At 37.5% G+C, this 24922-nt stretch overlaps 1 protein-coding gene across 6 annotated transcripts in view; it reads right to left on the reverse strand.

The window, feature by feature from the left end:
- LOC116171024 overlaps window positions 1-24922 on the reverse strand; it is a 44832-nt gene that overhangs the window by 4904 nt on the left and 15006 nt on the right. For 2 of the 6 annotated variants that reach the window (XM_031487656.1, XM_031487657.1), the window contains 9 exons: window positions 18432-18620; window positions 18223-18380; window positions 13130-13319; window positions 7932-8219; window positions 7778-7881; window positions 7618-7724; window positions 7482-7565; window positions 6764-7433; window positions 6375-6717 (listed from right to left, as the gene is read on the reverse strand). In XM_031487656.1, the coding sequence (XP_031343516.1) occupies window positions 6375-6717; window positions 6764-7433; window positions 7482-7565; window positions 7618-7724; window positions 7778-7881; window positions 7932-8219; window positions 13130-13319; window positions 18223-18380; window positions 18432-18620 (2133 nt within the window). The remainder of the gene's footprint in view (window positions 1-6374; window positions 6718-6763; window positions 7434-7481; window positions 7566-7617; window positions 7725-7777; window positions 7882-7931; window positions 8220-13129; window positions 13320-18222; window positions 18381-18431; window positions 18621-24922) is intronic. The other 4 variants (XM_031487658.1, XM_031487659.1, XM_031487662.1 and 1 more) reach the window with 3 other exon arrangements.

Here is a 24922-nt window from a genome sequence, read left to right on the forward strand (position 1 = left end):
CGTAGACTCTATGGTTCCTAGACTAGATTATATATAATTTAAAAGTAGTTTCAAATAGGGGAATAACGCTACTATAGGTCCATTCCACAGCGATAGTTTTTGATTGGTATGTTTTACAATCCATTAGAAAAAACAATCATAATCAAATAAGTTAAATTGAGTAAATGTGGTATGTGTGTCCCGTGGCTCATTTTTTAATGTGAGCAAACCAAGAAGAAAGTATTTTGTTAACAAATTATAGTTCGAGACTGTCCCATATATATTAAAAAAAATGTTTTTGGTCATGAGCATAGACTATAAATAGACTGCAATGAACGTGACTGGTTTTGTGGTGTCTGTGGTTAAATCGACAATCTTCTATTCATAAACTTAATAGCCTCCAGGTAAACTTGATCTTGTTTTGTTATTATTACCTTGACGCGACTGTCCAAATGGGAAATACAACATTTAAATGAGTTCATCGTCTTCACTGGTTAAACACAATTTGACTTTACTGTATATTTTATCCGTTTGTAGATTTCATTAAACCATTTCCACCCAAAGATGATTTGAAACGGACAAAATGGCGCCAAAATTGATATATAATCCGTATGTAGGAGGTACAAAACCATATGTATCGCTCCCTGATCAAAACGATCCTGGGAGCAAAATAAGCACTTTTTTTAAAATAAACCAAGAGTCCAACGTGTTTCGTTTAGGAGCCACCTCCAGAAAACTGGTGAAATTTGCATTTCTTTTTGAATTTTTTTCTCAGCATCCACAAAAGTTACAAAGACTATGGTGACACCCTTCCCGATTTTGTAAAATTCCTACCAGGAAAAGGGACCCACTAAATGGGAGTGCTCACAAATTCTAATATTCTAATAACCAAATTTTATACAAAAATATTGTTATCAGAAGTTGTAGACCATAAAATTATACACAACTTTAATATACACTACTTTTTTGTGAAATGTTTATTAAAAAAGATATAGAGAGCTTCAAAGTTGCTTATGTTGTTAAGAATTCTGAAATTTCTATGTAGGTACATGTTTTAACCAAATTTTATACTTTATCTGTATAGGTAATTAAGAGTTTTATGAGAAAATATCTTGAACTTATCGTGGTATAAGTCTCCCTACCCTGCACCCTTACCGAAGGGGATGCATAATAATTCAACTTTCAGCCCTCTTGCTAATATAGGAGTATTTGAATCACTGTGAGATTGCAGCGCCTTCTAATATAGGTTTGAAATAAAAAAATTGTCTCACTTCAGTTTAGCTCCCCCCTCTTGTTCTAGTTTATCCACGCCCTACTGAAATGAGTAATCTTCTGTTGTTCTGTATAAGCGCTACTTTTTTTCAAAAAGGCGCTAAAGTCATTTACTATTCATGTTCATATAAAATAATGATTTGTAAATTATGTTCGAAAGTGATATAATCTTAGATCACTACTATAGGGGGTTGAAATAATCGTCCCTTTTGTAGGGGATAGAAAGGGTTAAAATGAAGTAAAACCACTTTTCTTATTTGACAATTGTATTCGAAAGCGTCATAATCACCCAGTGATCAAATATCTACTACGACCAAGGGGTTAAACTATTAAAGTGCTATCATCACCTTTGATAAGGGTGCAGGGTACGGAAATGAATACCACCATAACTTTATAATCGAGGTAGCTCTGTATCTTTTGAAATAAGAAATTTACGAAAAAGAAGTACTATATAAAAAAGTTGTGTAAAATTTGATGATCTACAATTTCTAATTTTTTTATAAAGTGAACCTATAAAAAGATATGATTGAAAAACTAAAAAACCAACCAAATTTATTTGGTTTTAGGGGTGGTACGGGGGAAGCACAAGGGTTGGGAGGATTCTTAACCATCAGATATTCCTCCATGACATGCAAAAAAATTGGAACTTCTTCTCGTTTTGCAGGAAATGGCAATTTTCAGTCTCTATTTCCCCGACAAATAGGGTTGGATGCCAAATAATTCTTGGAAAGCTGGAAATGGTTTTAATCTTTTTATTTGCATGTAAACAGAGTGTTTTGCACCAATTTTCTGCTTGTGCTGACGGAGGGGTGGCTCAAAGACCTCGAAATTAGTGGACTTTTTCAGTTTTTAATTAATAACTCATAAATGATGATTTTAAGTTTGAATCGCCATCGATTTCTTCTGGTGTATTGATGCAGGACACTACTTTGCAATTATAGCATATTGAGAAACATTTCATTCCTTGCCTTCTTCAACCACAAACATTTCGACACCCCTTCAAACATTTGCACGCAGTGTTATTAAGTAATTCCTACGCCTACGGGGCTAGTTCGACTGTTGATTGTACTGTACCCATGTTTCCAACCCCATTGCAGTGGGTTCATGAAATGGTCATTCGACATTTAATTTGCAGGAAGGCCCTCAGTGCATGCTGTTTGGCAGTTTCTTTAGTTGGGGGAAGAGTGGGTAAGTTGAAAGTATTAAGTACTAAGACCTTGGTGAACAGTTTAAAGCGGGTCTCATTTAAAGAATATTTCTACAATTGTTTGTATAAATATCTCCGCATCTTTTTCGAGAAACTTTACACGCTTCATCTTCCCGTGTCTGAAAATTGCTGACGATGAATCGTATCCGCTGAACGCCTGAAGAAATAATATATTTTCTTTTACTTTGCTTGATATTTTTAAGTGTATAGAAGAATAGAAAACGGTCTCAAATTTTACTTTTCTAGGCTTTATCAAAAACAACTGATCGCTATTAGGGGCTAGCGCAGTAAGAATTACTAAAATACCTATGTATTCTTCTACCGCAAACACACTTTCGGAATGCGCATGTTCTATAGCCCTTTTGACAATTGTTCTGTCGGCATCTTCTGCAGTTTGTTCAACAGCGATGCTTTCATCGGCAAATTTCTGAATCAGTATTGAGATAATTCGCTTTTTGTTTCCTTCATTCGAGAGGAAATTATCTGTTGACATTGTCAGTAACATGGTTTCGTCAAATTCAACGTTTTCTGCAATAACCTTGTTTCTTCTGAAACGTTCTGTTTTTTGAACATGAATATCGTCCATATAATTTTACTCATTTTTAAATACGTGGGGCTCATTCGACCTAGGATTGATGTACCTTAATTTACGAAAGAATAAAATTTTCCTATTATATAAATGCATTGTTTAAGAGTTATTGGCGAAAAACTGAAAAAAGTCGAAAAATTTCGAGATTTTTGAAACCCCCTCATACAGCACAAGCAGAAAATTGGTGCAAACTTAAAAAAACTCCAAAATTTCGCCTACCTCCCTTTTTTGGGCTATATCCTGGCCTATTGAGTATGACTTTCGTTTGAAAAGTGATTTGAAAAAAACTGTTCGACAATGTTCTTCTTGAACTCATCAAGTATGTACCCACACGACAAGTTTCGTGGAATTCTCTCCATTTCATTTTTTGTCGAATTTTCGAAAACAATTTCAGATTTATGATTTTCATGTTCAAAAACCTCCAGATACCAAATTTCGTCGAAATCTTTCGTTTAGCCACCCCCAAAAAAGTGGTGAAATTTGCATTTCTTCTTTAATTCTTTTCTCAGCAACCATAAGACACTTGGTCGCCCGTCTTTGAATAGCTTTGGAGTATGTCCTTTCCGATTTTGCAAAAAAAACGACGTAGCCTAAATGAGAATGCGAAAAAATTCTGATTTAGACAGAATTTGGTATCTGGGAGTTTTTGAACATGAAAATCATGAATCTGAAATTGTTTTCGAAAATTCGACAAAAAAATTCCATTGCAATTCTCGGTCGGACGAATGAAATGGAGAGAATTCCACGAAATTTGTTGTGTGCATACTTGATGAGTTAAGGAACAAAATTGTCGACCAGTTTTTTCAAATAACTTCTCAAACAAAAGTTATACTCATTTGAAAATTGGGCGTTCGGGTTACAAAGTGTCCCCTGCCTACTAGTGACTGATCTAATTTCGCATGTAGTTACTAGTTCGTTGAAAATGTTCCGAATATCAAAAAATTAACGATTTAAGTTGATATTATGATATCTACTTGGAATAATTAATTTGATCATTAAATGATATTAAAGAATTTGATGTGTCGATTTCAAGAAGATTCGTGATTTTCATGTTCAAAAACTCCCAGATAATACCGAATTTGGTCGAAATCAGAATTTTTTCGAGAAGTGCGCTCTTTCGTGGTAGGAATTTTGAAAAATTGTTTACAAAATCGGAAAGAGCATTCCCCAAAATCTATTCAAAGACGTGCCACCAGTGTCTTATGGTTACTGAGAAAAGAATTAAAGAAGAAATGCAAATTTACCCACTTTTTGGGGGTGGCAAAACGAAACACGATGGACGCTCGGTTTATTTGGAAAAAGTTCGGCGGAAGTGAGTTGACGCCAAATCATGATCGCCATGATGTTAAATTAAATCACGATAGTTATAGTTGTACCTTCGAGGCTCTAGGCCCGATTTATTTGCAATAGTGTCTCTTCCATATATGTACAGGGTGAGTTTTTTTTTCATTTTAAGCATTAGGATCTTGGAAACCGTAAGACATAGAGATTCGGTTAAATGAGGAAAGAGTTGTCGTTTTAAGAGCTTATTCCAGATATGCTTTTGTTCTACAACAGTTAAATGAAAAATCACTAAATCTGCTTTTCGCTCATATCTAGTGAACTGTGGATTTTTTTCAAAAAACAAAAGCATATCTTAAATAAGCTCTTAAAACGACAACTCTTTCCTCATTTAACAGAATCTGTATGTCTTATGGATTACGAGATCCCAATGCTTAAAATGAAAAAAAAACTCACCCTGTATAATGATCCTTGGATGGAAGAGCTTCGTAAATTAAATATTGAAATATCCGACGCATGTGATTCTGTGACTCGACAACCATATTGTCATGGGCGAGGAGACCGAAGAGTGGTCTACATTTGCTTGGAGTCGCGTACCAGGGGAGTGAAAACTGGCACCACGTCCCTGGTAGGTTGAATCCTGCTGAGTTGCTGACCTTCCTTCACGAAGTTGTTCAGTCAAACAGTTACTCGAGTCAAGATGGTGGGAGGGGCGACAATGGCTTTATCAAGACCTATCGATTGATCCTCAACCAGATCTAGATTACAATGAAGAGGAGATCAATAAAAAGAGGAGGAAACAAGTATAAATTGTGCATAACTGTTGTGCAGATAAAGCGCATGTTTTTAAATCGAAATAGCTTTTGTTTTGACATCACGAATGGATATATTTCTTGCAGACGGCCCAATCGCCCTTTGTGAGTACCCTCTTCCGACAATCCGTTCTTGAGGTATATGGGAATATACCCGATCACGATCAGAGGTCGAGGAGGAGGGCTATGGTTGGTATAAATTAATTCCTTTCGTTGAGACCTTTCATTAGAGTACCATGAAGGATTTATTTACTTATTGTCCCTCTTGTTCTAGGCCCTCAACAGGCTTACGCCCAATTACAGAGTGACCCGCATAATGCTTTTTAGAGGTGCCCCTGCAGAAGGTCTTAAGTTGTTCTGTACTACTCCGGTATTTACCTTACGAATTGGGAAAACTGCAGGAAAAACTAATTCGGAGTAGCCGGCAGAATGCTCGAAACTGATCTAAGGTAATTTCCATCTCTACCACAGATGAAAAATTTACCTCAACCCAGGTTCGAACACCCGACCTCCGGATTTATACCCCAACGCTCTACCACTGAGCTATAATGCCGGTTCCGGATAAAACCAGTTATGCTGCAAACGACTTGGTACCGTTTACGCCCATGATGTTCCTTACAGACCCAGTAGAGAGTGGAGTCCCAGACTGTGATGCAGTTGACTAAAAGGCTCAATTTAGGAAAGTGGCGAATCGCCGAAATTGGTGGTTTATCTTCGGAGAAGGTTTCGTAATCAGTACTTAGGACAGTTAAAGCTATGGTTCAAAGGGCGATGCAACCGACAAGTGAAGGACAGCAGTACGTACGTGAAAAATGGCAGGCATCAAACAAGAACGCCTTCAATATTGTCTTCGTGAAAACGGGTGTCGTGCTATTATTTTTTGTTCTTCAAAAAGTATTTCTGGCGATTAACCTTATTTCTGTGTACTCTCGAGATACATTTTTCAATTATGTTGGGGGTCATACATTGAATTTAAAGTGGATTTTAGCCTCATCGATACTTTGAAGGGTGATTTTTCTTTAACCAAACTTGGTCAAATAGAGTTTAAATGCACTGTAGATATAAACCAGTACATTGCAATCGGATCAAAATGATCTGATTTTCTCAGTAAAGATTAATCTCAAGTCGAGCTTAAGTACCTTGGCACCATGCAGCAACAACCGTTGTCATTGATTTTAATTTTAAATCGAACGATGGTACTTTTTTAAACAACTCGCACAAAATTAACAGTCACCTTTCCCAAATGAATGTTTGGAGGATAAATCTTAATTTTGATCAGCTGCGACGGTGTCAGCGGTATAAAATCGTGAAATTTTCGGGTACTTTTGAAGACCAACGCTTTTTGGGAACATTCCGTTTTGGCGACATTATCCAATAGCACCTGGGCGACATCAGTTACTTCGTAATCGACCATAGAACTACTGACACGACGAGGCCTTTGTTTCGATTGAGAATTGAGGTAATTTTTGTAGTAACCCCACACCTCCTTTTTTAATCGCAATTCATCGGGGGCGAATTGAAATTCATCCGGAGTGTTCCTTTGACCGCGAATTATATCCGCACATATCGTGCGATATCTGAAATTGGGTTAGTAGAAGGGAACGCATTGGTAACATAACGTACTTGGCGTTGGAAGTCCAAGGTCTCAGCGTTTTGGGTCGATCATTTGGAAATGCTATTAGATCATTGTCACGATGGTTGCGTTTCTTCTGCGCAGATTTTACTAACGTGGCACGAGGAATTTGTACTTTAGAAGTAAACCGGATGTCGTCCGTGAACATTCCAACCTCTTTAATATAGTTAGGCGTAATTCCCATATTCAACACCGCTTTTGGATGCGTGGTCTCGGATAAGACTTCCCATTTAATAGGAATGCGTACTTCCCCCACCTTAATGTTTCCATCATTTTGTCTAGGACGATTGTAAAATAATAAATCGAAAACTATTGTGGTCGAGTGATCTCCAATTCTTGTGGGAACTACGGTTAGGGACACTTCTACACTTTCTTTGGGTTGCAAAGTTATCATCTTTGGCTGTATTTCAACACATGTTTTCTTTTGGTACAAAAAAATAATTGGCAATTCTTCTGATTCATTACTTAAAAACAGCTCCCTAGTGTTCACTGATTGAATTTTAATTTTCTGGAAATCGAACGTATCCGGCCTTACTTTCACACTGGGTTCAAGTGATTCTCCAAAGAGCACTACTCGAACGATGTTGTTAGAGTTGTTTGCAGAAAACCCCTCCAGTTTTTCGGGACTGACGATTCTGAGAAGGGATTCCTCGGAATCACCTAGGAAGAATTAGTAGGAACACCCTGGTACATTTCCGTGAGTGTTACCCATCGCGTAAAATTCCGATGATATTGATACGAGGTCATCCAGCTGACGCACTGAGGTATTTCTTTCACTTGAAAATAGTTTTTCTGAAACAAGAGAAAGGCATTAAAATTGTCCCACCTTAATCGCTTGTCGAACCTTTCAGGTCAGTTACGCGCTGCGTACCACATGGAACCCGCATGATACGAAGGCAGCAGAAAGTGTACGCCTTGGAAGCGGACCTTTTCGACTTTGACGGTGTGTACCTAAAGTAATACACTCGGTAATTGACAACATCTATTTAACTTGTCGAGATTACGTGACTTCTACGATCCGCGACTCAAACTTCTCCATGATACCTTCAACCTGCTTCACCGAGAAATTTTGAAAATCGGCCTGTTTTCTTGATGCATAGCGGAGATCCTGACGCATGTCGATTATGCTGAAGCCACGTGACTCGGTATGTCACTTACCACAATTGTATCATCAACCTCTGCTAAGATGCAATAGATTCCGGGCAACGAGCTGAAGTTCTTGATCAAAAATAGTTTGCTGGTGGATGTACCGACGTAGGTCTTGGGAAAATCGATGAAGGTGAAGTGCCGTAAGGCATTTTCGTGGATGACCTGGAGTTGAGGGCGGATAATTTTGCCCACCATTCCTACTCTCAACGGCGTTTCGCATTTGATCCAAAATTCCTTAGAGAATTGACCTTCCGTAGTTGATAGGCATTCTACGCGAAAGTACGTTGTGGATTTTGGCTGCAAGGATTGCATAAATCAGTACAAGTTAGGCGTAAATTGGGCAAACTGAAACTCAGATTTTTCAGTGATAATGTTCTTATTCGCATGGCTCATAAACGTGATGCAAAACAAGTTACTGTTTCTCCTACGCTGGTCGACAGATAAAATTTTAGAGCTTAACTGTGACGGCCGGTTTCCTAAAATCTCGTAGTATAATAATGCCAAGTGACGAACTTTTTACTTGCACTGGAATTATTGTTTGATTGTCAATTTAATGTATACTATAGTTTTGGACAACACATGGTTCAACTAACTGTAAGGACGTGTTACAAATTTATTCAGTGGCTTGTTGCAGAAGCAGAAAAAGTTGGTACCTGCAAAATTCAAATCCAAAAGCCCATTACAAACAATATGAAATGTATTTCAATCTTCTACCCTTTGGTACATTCATTCAAAACTTCAATCAATACTGCGATTACAAAGCGGAACAGATTTGGCAGCATACCTTCTCTAAACCACGTGCGTTCGTGAAAGCATCCAACAAAGTATACGAGTCAAAGACATCTTTTGCTTTTGCAGAAAGCGATCTGAAAGGATCTTTTATTTAAATCCCAGATTATAGTTTTGTATGTCATATTGGAAGTAACGTTATTTCACAGCCTTTTTTCGCACACTCAGGCGTATTTTAAAAAATACATTATTTGGTTTCCAAAGTCCGCCCCACTGACCAAAACACAAAACAAGTATAACTTGTGCACAATTCTTGTGCAGATAAAGCGCATATTTTTGAAACTGCATTAGCTTACAGTAAATTATTGGGGTACAAGGTACTAGCATGCAAAATTTAGTGATGTTTAGCTTTTTGGTCGATGATTCATGGAGCGGGGGATAATGCAAGAAAAATCAAGCCTTTGGACCACTGGATTCGTTTCTTCCAGACATTCCAATTGCCCTTGGGGGGTAGTGAGTACCCTTCCCCGATTCTCTGCTCTTAATGTATGAGGAACTATAACCGATCAGGATAAGGGATCGGAAAGAAGCGCTTGGTTGGTTGAAGTTAATTTTTTGTGTAGAGACCGTTAATCAGAGTATAATGATGGATAAAACCAATTTTTCTCCTCTCCCAACCCCCCGATTTTGATAAAGTTTAAAGATGAAGGACGGTAGTTCTTATTTATTGACATTTTTGCGCATTGCGATTTAATATTCTCCGAGAATAAAAGAGCCCAAAAAAAAACGTAAAAATCGAAAAAAATTCCTGTTCCCGTTTTCAGTAAATTTTTGTTAAGGGAGGGAATTATGGTTTCGGTTGTTATTTCGGCTCTGAATAAACAAACGGTCCCGGTACGGTTTTCGGCATTTTTTCGGTCCGGTTCATATCCCTGAATATAATATACCCCGCACAAGTTAAGTGGGGATACAGTTATTTGGAAAATGCCTTTTTAAGGTTACAGTGAGTTCCGTCGTGATTGGCGATTTATTTGAGGATTCTTAAAGAAAAACTTTAATGTATGGTGGAAGTTTCCTTAAATACTAGAGGCCAAGAAAAAGAGGCTCTTGCTTGTTTCGCGACGGTTGAAGAGCGTGTACATTTGTTTACGTTAAATTCTCGGGCAGTCAGCCCTATTCGTTTTGTTGAACACGCAGTTCATCTTTTGATAATAAATAGATGTAGAAGCAGGTTAACCAAAGTGGTATAAGAAGTTTATCATGTGCTTTCCTATTACGGAAAAAGTTTTGTCGAGTTGAAAAAGCAAGCAGTTGTAGTACACTGAGGCCTTTCGTTAAGTTTCTATTATTATTGAAAGTTAAAAGTTTCTACCGTCCGAACAGCTACCTACCAAAAATTATCATCTTCATCAAGCCAGTTTTGTTTATAATCTAATACTGTTATAAAGCAAAGTGTAATTTTAAGATTTCCGATTTTAATTGTTGACCGTCTGCGTGCGGGGTAATATGTCCAAACAAGCTTTGTAAGCTTTTCGTTCAGGGATTTTCGGAAGTTGGTCTAGGCTACTGAGCCTCCCAAATTAATAATTTAAAGTCAACATTAAGATCATCTTTGTGACGGGAGCCCCGGACTTCTATGAGGTAAATTATTAAAATTCTAAATTTAAAAGTTGTTTTGTTTTGGGCTAGCTAAACCGGTATTTTTGGGTGGCGTAGTGACCGCATACCATTGTGCAAAGCAATATTTGTAAGTAATATTTACCGGAAATGTATTACCTATAATGATGCTACGACCCAGCGTGAGCAACGCAAACTCTTCAATCTTGAAACCCCGTGATTTTTAATTAATGGACTTTATAACCATTTTTTTATTATTGGATTAAGGGAACTAAGTCTATTGGTTAACGATGAAAGATGGCCGCTTTAACCTATTAACTCCATTTTGTAGGCGTGTTAGAAAATTAAAAAATAGCAGGGAAGCGTTCGGGAAAATTTTACAGAGGACACGGTGGGCGGTACAGCTCGTTAGCAAAAAACTTGAAATAAATTCGCCTTGTTAGAGCGCAATCACAGAAATGGTAAATTAAAGTTAGCGCCAAACTGTCTGTCCGTCCAAAAAATTAAAGTAATCGAATTTTAAAAAACCGTGTTGCGGATTTACACATTCAGAAGGGATTATCCTAAAAAATCAAAGTCATAAATTGCCTTCGTATGTACTTTCGGATTATAATAAAAATTTCAATTGTAAAGGGATAGTTTCAGAAGACAAATTAGAGCAGTTTCGAGGGTTGGCATTGAACATGTTTGACTGTGTAGTACGCTAATAATAACTTATATTATAATAGCATTTAGAGCTGGTTGAAAGTACACCCGGTTTACTGCCCGATCAATTGCGCAAGAAGGCGTAATCGTATAAATTATCCAAGAAACTTCAGCAGTATTCCAAAGATCTAAGGTTCGTTATTTATTATCAGCTTTAGGAAAGCATTCCCTGTTAAAAATGAAGTACTGAATTGTACCAAAAGCCGGCTCGTGTGTCGCAGTTCAGTTAAAGCTGAACTGTGGCTCCTTGGTTTGAATCCGGGTTCGGGCATGGATATTTGTAAATGTATAGTGGGTTGTGTTGGTAGAGCAGCCTTGGCTGAAACCCCGCTCATTCAAAAATAAAGGCAAAATAAAATAAAAATAAAACATCGATTACAGAAAATATATTAAAAATTAAGGTAACGAAATTCTTTTGGATTTCGTTACAAAATAACTATCGGTTCTCTTTAAAAAATTACATTAATATGTATGTGTGTCCCCAGTTATGTTAATTACGATACCATCCTTCGTAGTGTAGTGACGTTATGCGTGTTCGTGTTCTCATGAAAATGTTACATTCAGTCCTGTGGTGTATCACTAACGTTAAACTTAACGTGTATGTTATCTGTCAAAATCGTTGTTTTGCCTGAATGAAATGTTTTTTGGCAGATAACCTACACGTTTCTGATACATCACAGGGCTGAATATATAATTGTGTAAAACTGTTTTTGTTTCGGCTCGGCATTTATAATAATAATGGGCCACCCTGTATGTAGAATATACATTTTTTTAAGAGATATATTTGGTCGCTGGTTTTGAATTAGACACGGAGTTCGTTCTTTTTGTTTGAATTTGAAATTGTTGACGTTGTTTTGTATAAGAATTGTTAAGTGTTTAAGTTTTGTTTCAATTAATCGCCTTGTGTAAAAACTGAAATTACGCGTTAGAAGAAAACATCTGGTCGTATTTGTGCGTTATATTAAAAGGTATTGCGATAAGAATATTTGTTATCGCGTTGTGTAAGGTGAAATCTAATTAGTTTCAAGATAAGCACGCCGATAAGAAAACAACAGGCGTGCAGTTCATTTAGAACCTGGCGTTATTAAAATTTGATTTTGTATGACTGTTTGTTTACGAAATTTTAAGGATGGGCATTTTTTTTGGGGGAAGGGAACAACGAAAAGCGAGACTTCTTTTTCGGTAGTGGTCCGAAAGTGTGCCGCTTTATACGTTCTTATTGGGCAGTCTGCCTGTTGGATATTAAGACGGCATTCGTCAATCTAATAGTGAAATTGGTTTATTGAAGAAAGTTAGTTGACTTAATGTACGACAATCAAATGAATTACCTAATCAAGATAGTGTAATAGTAAATAAGTGAAAGTTTCTGTCAGATTATTGGATAATCAAAAACTGTAAATAATTAAGATTTCTTTAATTGTCTATCGATCACTTGCATGCGTGGTATGTGGAAAACACGCCCTGAGAACTTCTCTTTCTTTCAACTTTTTCAATTCCGGTGTAGGTTGAATAAATGATAGGCATTTCTTCACAGAGTTATAATCAAAATTTGTTTAAATAATTCCTTGAACTTGTTGAAATGAGACACTTAAAATTAATAAAATGTCCTTTACGAGATTTTTTTTCATTGTAGCGGAGGTCGAACGTATCTTGCGAATTTTATAATTAAGTTTATTTAATAGAGCTAGCTAGTCAGGTGTTTTGTGGGTAGCTTAGTTACCATTTGCCATTACACACAGCAACATTTACAAAATAAAAGTTTTGGGTAATGACTTAATTTTGTGGCAATACTTTCATATATTGCTGCAGTTCAATAATTAAATTAAGGGCAGAAATAATATTTGCCGACACATAAAAGTGTATGAAAATAAGCATTTTGTTTTATGAAGAAATAAAGTTTTTTGAAAAAGCTCTACATCTCGCAAAGTTCGAAACTATTTAAAAGTTTTAGCTTGCAATAAATTTCAGCGTCATCCCTTGAATATTTCAGAGTTTTACATGCCGTTTTAATTTTTCATCTAACAATATCCCTTTTTATTACTTTATTATACTTTTAGCAAAGTCAAAAGTGCAACGTCAAGATTTGAATAAAAAATTTATAAAGCGAGCCGAATTAAACGCAGTTGCTTCAATTTCTACTACTGGAAGACTCTTGCCTGTATGATTCCTTTTGCGGGTTCCACAATGAATTCCATTGCATTTCCTCCAAGATCGATATTAAAACGCACGCTTCTGGTACCATCATTGCGAACGGAAAGGATGCGTACGGCCGCGTTTGGGCCGCCGTTGATCACGTCGAAATTGAGAGTCGCAGGTTCGGCCTTTAGGTCCACCGAACACAGCAATCTGCAATGAAGTATTTTAGTGTTTAGATTGAGGTTCTCGTAATCCGGAATTATATAATCATTTCAATGCCATTTGGTTAACACTTTTACGCGTGCTTAACCACAAATATAAAACTCATTGCAAAATAAAACTTGCGGTAAAGAGACTGATGGTTTGTTTTAAGTTATGTTAATTAACAATCGTAAATTTGATCATAATATTTCAAGGTTCTGAATTACTAGAATGCATTAGGTTTATAAGCGAAGTTCTTATGGTACATAAAAAGTCTATTTGCTTATGTTATTGTGTAATATAAATCGAAGCTTAGGAGAGAAAATGGCAGAAAAAAAGTGTTTTAGATTTTGTAGTAGCCAGGTTCATGGGATATTTTTTACTTACTAGACACATGTCTAGATCGCTACAACGATATGTATTATATAACTTGTTATAAAGTTTTTATGGAACGAAAAAAGTTGGTTCTGTTCCACCAGATCAGTATAGCTTGCAAAACGAATTTTTTGATTTGGTATTAGTTTTACTTTTACTCAAAGCGTCTACATACAAAATTTCGTTTAAATATCTTTAACAAATAAAAAATTTGGAATTGCGCATGCGCAAAATAAATTGTTTGATTCGCTTTTAGTTTTACTTTTATTCGAGGTGCCTGCATAGGTACAAAAACATATAAGAGACTTTTTTTGGAGGTTTGGGCTGAATATCACGCGACGTTATCTATTTGTGACGTTTTCAAGATTTTCTGCAATTATTATAACTTAAAATGCTCTATCTGGACCTTATTCCAGTCACAAAGTATACCAAAGCACAAACTCCTCTATGTCTATGTGAGAACAAAAAATTACGCATTAATAGCATCTTATTATAGGGAGATCAAAAAGCACTGGTAAATATGTTTCCGCCACAATTAATTTTACCCACGGCTAGCTCTGTAATAAAAATTAAGCGTCCCTTATCTTGCAGTAGCCTTTTATCTCCCTTTTAAATTTGAAAATCAAAACGTGATGCTCTGGTTACAAGGCAGACGAACAAAAGACGAATAAATATGAATTCCTGGAGTTGATGTTTATCTTTAGGCTACAAATAGTACGCCCCTCCCTTGAAAAAGCTCCCTCCAAGAAAAATTGAAAAATGGTTCGTTTTTGGGATGATACAGGTGAACTTTTGAGACCCTCTCTAGTACAATTTTCCCCCGGAGTATGGAAATTTTCAGGATAAGAAAGCTTGTAACTCGACCGCATGCAATGCTTGCTTTAAATTCTCGAAGAAATAAATTGAGTTATGGGTATGGGTGCATTTTTCCGTATATTATTATTGTTTCTTCATTATCAAAATATGACCTAAACGTCTCCGATTTTCAGCTTGTGACGGAGAAGTTAATATTAATCTTATTAATATTACTTGAGTATACGTACGTGCTGCATTCAAATATCGTTTTTTTCAAAAATTTAATAACACGAGAACTGCGTACGTATAGCTGTATTCAGGTGCATACAAAAAATGCTGTGCTCCACGTTGGGCGCCAAAAATTAATGCTGTGTGCCGTGGCATGAATCCATTACACTACTCAAATAACCTCACCTAACTATCTCAAATTTACCCAAATGAAATCCTTATGTTCCTATAAACTTTATTTTTAATAACTAAGGAATATCTTAATCTCAAGATCCAACTGGATTCCGAAACGCTGGAAAATCTCAATACTAACTTATCCAAAAGTTGAAATTCCGGAAATCCTCAATTCAAAGGAAACAACACTATTAAATTTTGACTTGAACGATTAACCCGATACATTTCATTGAACGATTAAAACAAACTGTATCTAGATTTACTTTACTTTTAGTGGAATTCTTTTATCGTAAAAGCACAACCATGTATGTACATAAACGTTCTTCCTTTTTTTTCTTAAATCTCCAAAACTGGTTCGGTGGCGATTGACATATATAGTTGAAATGGCAGCTCGGGTACAAACTTTAACATTGACCAAAACTCCTGTTCTCCTGGTAACTGAATGCGTGCACACTGAACCTGTACAACAATTGGGAAACTAACTTGTAACACTACTTCTTCAATTTTAACTGACACAACAAAAACTTCAAACCATCGGCCGACCACCGGAAAAATGGTATTTGAAATTTACACGCAATGGAGGATACGTACGCTTATTCAAATGACTCGAGACCGCCTCGCCTAACGGATTTTTAAGCCCTCACCACATCCATCGAGTTTTTATCTTCGACAGGCCATCGGTTATCTTATTCAATTAAATTTTACTTTGATAAAATCCCCTTATCAAACATTTGTTGACTAATGTTCGTAAAGACGCAATACATTCTTTACCCACATGTTTTAACTTCTAAGTCTTAATTTACAAAAAAGAACAATTCTAAGCTACTCAATTATTATTGACTAAAATGAAATAAAATTATACGGCTACACGACTAAGTACGCTGTGATCCAATAATCTGCCCATTCCTACACCCGTCTCCGAACGGTTATACGCAACCTCGGAGCTAGCCGTAGCCGCTTTAATTGTGGCAACAGCGCACGCTTTGTTATATATGCTCGATTTATTGGTCGCTTATCACTTCACCCAACTCTCGTTCACCTTTCGTATGAAGCGGTACGTATGTATATTTTCCTATACTTAAATGAAATTTAAAATTGCAAATTAAGCTACAGTTACACTGCTTTAATTCATCACGGTGTACTTCAAGGGAAATTTCCAAAAAACTTGCGTAGTATCGTTGAGTGAAGAAAGAGTAGTGAACTTCCGCAATTGTAGCGTTCGCGCTGTCGAGCAATGTTTAAGCATCAGAGTAGCACGTCTACCATACTCACATCCCTGCCACTGTGGACGGTGCAGCGCGAGAGACTTTTTTCTTACCAATTGTTATTCCTGATTTATATACCATTTAAGTAACTTTTTGATCCTTACTCTTGTTTATATTAAATATTCTTACAGCATCTATAGGTATTAGTAGTATTAGAGTTCTTTTACATCGTCCTTTATTTTGCCACTAGAGGTCAGCCCGGTGCTAGATTTCTTATTACACAGTAGTTCTTTGTTTCGCCGGTCGAAGTCGTGCAGATGTTTTCCGTGGTATTTCTAATCCCATTTCTGCTTATGCATTCGCTGTACTTCTTTCTTTTCAGTGAAGATTCAACCGTAATATTGGTTACATGCAAATTATTTTTCTTCGGTACGCTATTACTTTTCTACTGACGTGGATAAGGGCTTAATAGTTCTGGTTGTCACCATATATCTTTGGAGTGGTTTCTGTTTTTTTTTTGTAGTCTGTGGCTGTGCTGCCTTGAAGCGTTTTACGGATTTGTATTTGCACTTATTCAGTACGAGGTATGTACATTTATGGCGCAGCATTTTTCTCAATAAGTTTTTTGAGGGCTTTATCTTACCTAAGAATTTTTTTATTTCCCTCAACCCTCAAATTTTCCTAAACTTTCCTCTTAAGTGCTCATCGTTTAAATCGGATCGGATTGAAGTTGTCAAGAACCACAGATAATTGTATCTTGGATCGGATCCATTTTTCGTTTTTATACATGTTGTTGCAAATATCATTGTTTGCTTCGATTCGATATACTCAATCAATTTATTTATTAAGAAAACGTGAAAAAGTGAATGTAACAAGTTATAATTCCATAAACTGCAATGTTGGTGCTAGAAACCCATTTTTATTTTGTTCAGCACAGGAATATTTACACATGTACCGCTTCATAGCGAACGTGAGCGGGAAATATGTCTGACGATAACAACGTGCATATATTTTCGTAACAGTGTGCGGTGCGAAATAAGCGACAAAGGTACGGGATTGTGAGGGGGTTTTTCGGTAGATGAGGTTAATAAAGTCGTATTATTTGGGCGCGTTAAAAAAAGATTCGAAGAGGAATTTGCGAGCGATCACGTACACTGCGCGTGAATTTTTCTATCGTTGAAAAGTTGATTTTTGCGAACCGTACACCATTTTAAGTGCGTTGAAGTGGAATTCTTAGCTCAGTTGTAAAAGAAGGTGGGTACGGATTTGTGTACGAGACATTTTATGTTGCGTATTTGTGAATATTTACGGCCGAAATTCAAGAACCAAAAGAGCATGTATTGAGTAGAATTTATCAGAGAGGTAAAGATTTAACAGTTAAACTTCGAATAAATAAATAAGTCGTAGAGAAACAATTAAACATATTTGAGTTCGCGACAAATTGCTAGTTGCGTGTACGAAGAAACGAATTACAGTAAATTCCGGGGTGAAAAAAAGCTTTTAGATTCGTAGCAAGGTCGTTTAGTTACGCTTACGAGTGATAAAATTGCCGCGAAAGAACATTTTCGAGTCGGGGAATTGCTTTTCAAACTAAATCGCAAGTAAATAATCTGATATTCATTTTCATACTAATTTTGCTTGAAGTAATTTTAATATTCCTAAAGGAATCAACCTACGAGAACTATTTGCATGAACAGGTTTTGTATTGTATTTATTGATACGAATTGAATCCAAACAATGGATTTGGACATTTTGTTTGATTGTAAAATTTGCAATTAATTTCATTGATACAATTCCTTTGGTTGGATGAGAATTTCGTTTAGTATTTAGCATTCATCTGTCAAGAATTTATTGTGGATAAGGAAATTACAGTTAAGATAAGTATTATTTATATTATTGCCACGATGAGGACGAAATAGGAATTTTTCTGTAATTCTTTTTATAAGTCAAACCAATCTTTTACATACTGGAACGGGTAAAACAATTGAATTTGATCGCCTTTGTTTTTCTTTACGTGTCGTAGAGGTTCAACGTTATTGTATGCAAGTGAAACAAAGTTTTATGCCAAACGTTTAGAATATTTATGATTACCTTGGCGGATCAGCTGTGTGTAGTATAGGTAGCTATCTACTTACACGTAAATTTTGTAATCAATGCGCTCTCCATTTATGTAAATCGGTAACGTAGAAGTCGGCACAGAAGAACCGCAAAGACACTGAAACTTAACGGAACGTTCGATGGTCAATCCCGGACATAACTTTTGACCCCGCAGCAATGTCTTTACTTTGAACGCCTGTAGAGCGAACACACTAAGCGGTGAGCTTTCTGATTATTTTTCACTTACATACGAAGAGGCAGCTCCAATCCTTACAAACGCAGCTTTCGATCCCCTGTTTAGGATCGTGAATTTTTCATAAAACGTCTTACTCTCGAACGCGTTTTCGAAAACCATACGAGCGGGAGTTATTCTTACGTCCTGGCAATCGATATAAGGGACATCGCTGTCGGCATCCAGAGTTTCATGTTGGAACATCTGGGAGAATTTGAACGATAAAATTGACGATTTCGACACCGAAGAATACATTTTTCAGGCGCGTGTACCGATAAAATGTCTAACAAAAATAATACGGTGCAAAATAAGTCGCGTAAAACTGTGACGCTTGGACTCTAGATTCAATTAGCGGCGAATTACATTGGCGCAAATAGTCCGTTTATGGTTTTTATTGTGGAGATATGCACGAAAGTACGTAATCAATCAACCCCTGCTTTTCTAAACTTTCCATCCACCCCCGATAGATCCCTGCTGTGCTCTGATGCGAGATGATTAATGAGACCAGCGTCAACATGGCTTCCCACTGGTGGATACTGGAATATCAACAAGGGGTGAGGGAGGTTTATATACAATATCGCGTGGGTTCTTGTAGTAATATTTGTTAGGTCTGGTTTGTATAAAATTTATTTAACATATTGTAAATAAATGAACCTGATCTTGCGTTCAAAATTATGTTTGATAGCATAATTAAATACGTTATTTAAATATAATAGAGCGTAACTAAATGGTGTTACTAAGAGTTCATCATCGCCATATGTAGAAACAACCTGGTGATATTTTCAATCTGAGATTCACAGAGCTCGGTCTTGATCTTGATGACAGTTACATCGTATTCTAATTCCCTGCACTGTTTATCATCCATATTCCGCACGTCTAACATAAACTGTATGAGAAATTGAAATTATTTAGATGTTAGGATGCTAACCAATTGACAAAGACGCTCTCGAGCAGCCGAGTTGTTGCAGAAAAAAGTAACAAGTCAACAGTGCTATTGATCTAAAACCTCAAATTTAATATATCAATAAATGGAACCACGAACTATTAAAAATGCGATTCTCTAATTTTTTAAGATTATACATGCTACATATGTAGATTTTTGTAACCTAAATTTAATTACGTGGTTACAGTTAATTTTTAGTTTAAGTTAAAAGTTTTAAGTTTAAGTTTTTAGTTTAACTACATTTATTGTTAATTAACAATAAATGTTTAACAGTCTTGACTTGATTTATAACGGTAAAAATATTATTTATCACTCACATATACACAATTTATAACAACGTGAACTATTTATTACTTTGTGGTTGAAATTGGAACTGGCTAAAACGCAATTTGATTTCCCCTCTTTCCCGAAAGCTTGCGACTTCCGAATACTCCGGGTATTCTAGAGTGTTCTCGAACAAACACGTCACATTTCTCGGAAAGATTGCGTTAAAGTTACAAAAAAAATAAATACCACAATAATATACGAGTATTAATAGATCTAACGCGTTTCAACTGCAAAGCGAACTAAGTACTCAAAGAACGGCCAGCAACCGCCACCGGGGAAACGCGACAGCGGTTGGGGGCAACACCTGGTCGTCCATCTAATTCGCACTGCAACCCAAACCAATTTACGAACGCAGTCGGTCAAGATGTGCGTGAAAGACGTGACAGTCCTCCTAGATTCTGGATCGGCCCATAATTTCATCCAAAAAGAACTCGCATCAAGGATCCACCGCAGTACTCATCACGAAGCCGATCTGGCGAATCCACAGCGTCAATTAAAAGTCGTCGGGAGTACACTCTCAACTACCAGCCAGACCCATACAACTTCTTAGTAACTTAAAACCTCTTCGTAACCGTCATCTTGGGGTAAGGATGGCTCCGAAAACACCGAGCAGTACTGGACTGCGAAAGACATTGCATTCGCTGGGGAATGAAAATGGGACAGATGAAACACTGCGGACCAGGCCCCGAATAATCGCCCAAGGGCTTCCTCATCGTAATCATGCAGAAAAAGGACGGACGACCGAGATAATAATAATAATAAATGTCTTTATTAGGCAGTTGTACAAAGCAAATAATAATATGTACTATATTAAAGCTAACTGCCTAAGGGCGGAGTTCAGTCAATCATAAAGCATGCTTGACTGCTCTTCCACTCAACCCAATTCTGAATCGATTAGCGACGTCTGGACGCGGTCACAAAGGAGGAAAGCACCAATCTGCCATTAACACCTCTCCGAGCGAGACCTGGGAACAGCCAGAATTTTTCCCACCCCAGATCTGAAATTAGGTTGCTGGCAGGTACCGCTCGAGGCAAAGTCCAGGCAGCTCACTGCGTTTTCCACTCCTGACGGAGCGAGCTGCCAATTTAAAGTAATGCCATTCGGACTCACAAATGCACCGGCAACGTTTCAGGTGAAATGGCTCAAGAGGTCTCTGCCATGGTAATGGTGCACCTGGGTGACATAATCGGCTACTCAGACTTCTGGAAAAAGCACCTAAGACACCTACACCTCTTCCTGGAGCGTATGCAACGCCACCGACTCCCGCCTGTCCATTGACAAATGCCGTTTCGGGGTGCATACCATGACGGCATAGAGAAACCACCCGTGTCAAGAACACGTCGAAGCTATCCGGGCAGCAGAACAACCTACCTCACGGAGAAAGCTATGAAGCTTCCTGGGATTGATAAATTGGCTTCGGGGGCACGGGACCTGTTGTGCAGAAATTCAATCGCCGCTAGACGATCTGTTAGCAAACCACACCCCATTCCGTTTGACAGCAGCAGCCGACAAAGTTTTCAACCAACTGAAAGTCGATCAAACGTTTACGTCCATTCGTCCTGCAGACCGATGCCAGAGAGGACGGGATTTTGGCTGTGCTCAAGAACCCCCCCCCCCCCAGAGGGAGAACCATCGTCAACTACGCCAGTGTCAAGCTTAACAACGGCTAGAAACGCTACCACGCCAACGAGTAGGAATGCTTAGACGTAGTGTGGGCCATCAAACGGTACCGGCCTGATTTAGAAGAGAAAAGTACATCAGAGGATTCAGAGGGCATCAACCGCGGCGATCGTAGCCAACCTAGCGGAACAGGTCCCCCAACCACCATCGACCAAGGAGAATAGGCAAATAGCATGGGCGTCCAGTAGTAGCAATAGTCTGGACGAACGCGTACTTGATCCGAAGAGCCATCGGCGATCGGCGAGTTGGTATAGTCCACACACACGACCTACGCCTAGCATCCCCCCCCCTCCCCGTACCAGAAGTTCCACCGCGGGAAATATCGTGTACACCATCCCGGAATCGACGGAAACCACGTCACCGCAGCCTGCTACAATGTGTGCACATCGCCTTTTCAACTACTTTACAGGGGTGGCACTGCTACGCTTCGCCCTCATTAATCAAACTGCAAATTCATGAAAAAAAGTATCACTTTCAAAACTAGTTGTACAAATAACTATTTTTATATACGTTTCCAACCTCCTTGTTGCATTCCGCTAGTCCAACCGGCGCCTGCCCGTTGACATGGAGTGCTCCGTCGTGGAAATTTTCAATTTTTTTGCTTTCTTCCTTGAAAAAGCTGCGAAAATCTTCATACTCAACGTGATTTCCTTTTTTCGGGATCCACCCAATGGACTGATTGGTTAAAAATTGCGCAGCACGCTTTGCGATTACGCCGCTTAACGAATGGGCATTTCCCACTGCTTATACTTGTATTTATAAATATCTTCGTAGTAAAATCTGACTTAACCAGCGGTTTAAATACTTAACCCGCGTTAGTTTTTGGTTTTTGTTATTTAACATCAGTAATGAGTAGACGTATTTAACAAATCCTCCTCGCTTTTATTGTAATTACACTGACCCGCTTCATTTAGCTCATCCTGAATATACATACGTAAAGCAGTAATTATTACCGTGTTCTATTTACATCTGAAATAAAATTGCACTTTCATCCGCGATTGTTACTGTCTATTGCTAATTCTCTTTTAGTTTCCTTACGGTTAAATTAAATACCAACTTAACCAAATAATTCATTTCTTTGCAATGCGTAAAACATACATTCGCTCACACAAAGTTATCGTTGAAAGTATGCATTTCATTTTTCATTTCACTTTTTGTTTTTTACTAAACTGTACATTTTCTGTGCATACGGAAGTCTGGTTACAAGATGTTCTATTAAAAAAAAATCATATCAATTCCGATAACTTCTTTACTTATTTTAAAAATAGCAAATTATTCAACAATCATTATAAAAGAAACGTTTATAATAAACACTTTTCTGTATCTTTTTTAACTTACAAAATAGAGGGCCATTCCAAAATTGACAATTTTTTCTCTTCATGTGCCTTTTTCACTTGTTTCATGCCCCTTCCATTCATAGACTACACATTCCTGCACTACTCATTCACCTCTGCTTCCTTCACGTTTCGCTTTACACCTTCAGTGCGTATTATTCACATTTGTTTTGCTCTTGACGTCACTTTCACAATTTTCTCTTCTCGCTTCAAGTATCCTATTTTCACGCCTCCTTTTATCCCCGTGTTTCCTTCATTCATGCCTACTTTCCACAATTTTTTTTCTTTCTCGCTCCTTTTTCGCCCGCTGTTTCAACAATCTATTTTCTTCACGTCTCCTTCACACTTTCATTACCTTTAGCGCGTTTTTTTACGCCTCCTTCCATATCGCGTCTATTCTCTTTTGCTTGATGAATAGTAAATTGCCCGCAAAGGAAGTATGTGTCAAGGAAAGAAGAGTGAATCACTGTCACCTTGCCCAAATTTTAGATTGTACCTTCTTACTGTATGTCCATAAATTTACCAATGTAAGAACAGCTTTTTAAAAGGACTTTAATAGCTAAATATTGTCGACGACTATTAAAATAACTAAAATTATTACAATTAAATGAAGAAGCACTCGTGTTATTAGGGTGAACTTGTGTTGCGTCCCCAAACTAGAATTCCTTCATTTAGATATTTCTTTGAAATTCCTTTAAAGAAATTCAAACGTTTAAAGTTAGAATTGATCTTGCTTATGCGCTTTCGTCGAACAACAATCGAAAAAGAATACAAGATGTTGTCATACAACCATTAATAATGAGCGTGTCTGTTAAAAAGCAGCATGCTGTGAAAGTTTTTATCGCCTTTGTCGACGCCAATCATTGCCTTCGTTGTTTAACCAGCCAACAAACTACGTTATCGCTACCACACAAAGAAACCATCGCCATTATTGTTTATCGCCTTCGTTTTGTTTATTGAACCTACTTCGAAACAACAATACATGTGCAGTATCGATTCGCGAAATCAAGATTAGAATCAATTCACTTTCTTTGTAATTTGAATCAATAAGTAAATACGTTAATCGCTAGTATGATAGTGGTTCAACATTCCTCTTATACAATAGCATATAGAAAGAATTTCCACATAATAAATATCGGAGCTTCATTTGTACATACGAAACAACTTGAGGTGAGTAGAAGTAATATGGGCATTGAATAAGCGTCATTTAACCAAATTTATTCATGGTTGCGCGCTCTACAAGTAAAAAATTCAATCAAATAGTGACAACTTCTTTGAAATCGCGTACCCGTCTTTACTTTTCATAAATTCCACCGACCCCTCTGTACAGTTCTTACTTACCTTTAAATTATTCAGCGCAAAAACTACCAAACCACGTTTGAATTTTTCTGCGAGCAGCCAAACGGCGCACACCACCGTTTCAATTTCACCACAAGTGCCCTTTGTGTAGTTTGATCTTACTTAATTGAATAGACGTTTAGATCCCTAAGGGGGGTGCGTAGATGTTTGGATAAACGAATTAGCAAACAGAACAGCGGGATAGAGAAGCACGCGCCCTTCAATTTTGAATCATAATTAATAATGAAAAATTATATGGCCGTTAGCCGTTTAATCTAATTTTTAATTCCCTTTAAATACGAATTCTAAAATTATAAGCGCGCGCGACGCAAAAATATACACGTTAATTTTTTCTGGGCACCGTAAGGGTTGGCTGAAGGGTTTCGTCTCTAGTGGCACGCCATTAACCTATACAGCAAGGGCTAGGGCAGTCTCACGCAACATATTGCTGAAGGTTTTCTGTGTCAACTCCTCGAGTGTTTATTACTCAACTAATTGTTTGTTCCCTAACAATATTTAGGGACAAAGCCTCGAAGTACTTTAACGTAACGACACTTACTTTAACCCTAGCAATATAATGAAACTTTCTAACATCGCAATTTTTGACCTAACACGTTGATTAGTTATACGAACTTTTGCGATTTTGTTATGGAACGAAACAAGCAGACCTTCCAGCGCTTTTTAGCCAATCGAATTAATGGGACATGCAGATGTCCCTCGAGGCCGAGGCAGCGATCGTGTCGTGAGCCTCATTGCACCCGCGAGAGACGAGCATTCAGATACCGTACCTAATTGCATTAGAGTACCGAGAGTTTTCTCCCCGATGACCTGATTAACTGTTTAGAATCTACTGGAAGTAGCATTTCGCACGCTACACCCCCCA

Source organism: Photinus pyralis, unplaced genomic scaffold (genome assembly GCF_008802855.1).
Source record: "Photinus pyralis isolate 1611_PpyrPB1 unplaced genomic scaffold, Ppyr1.3 Ppyr1.4_LG5, whole genome shotgun sequence".
Taxonomy (NCBI): Eukaryota; Metazoa; Arthropoda; class Insecta; order Coleoptera; family Lampyridae; genus Photinus; species Photinus pyralis.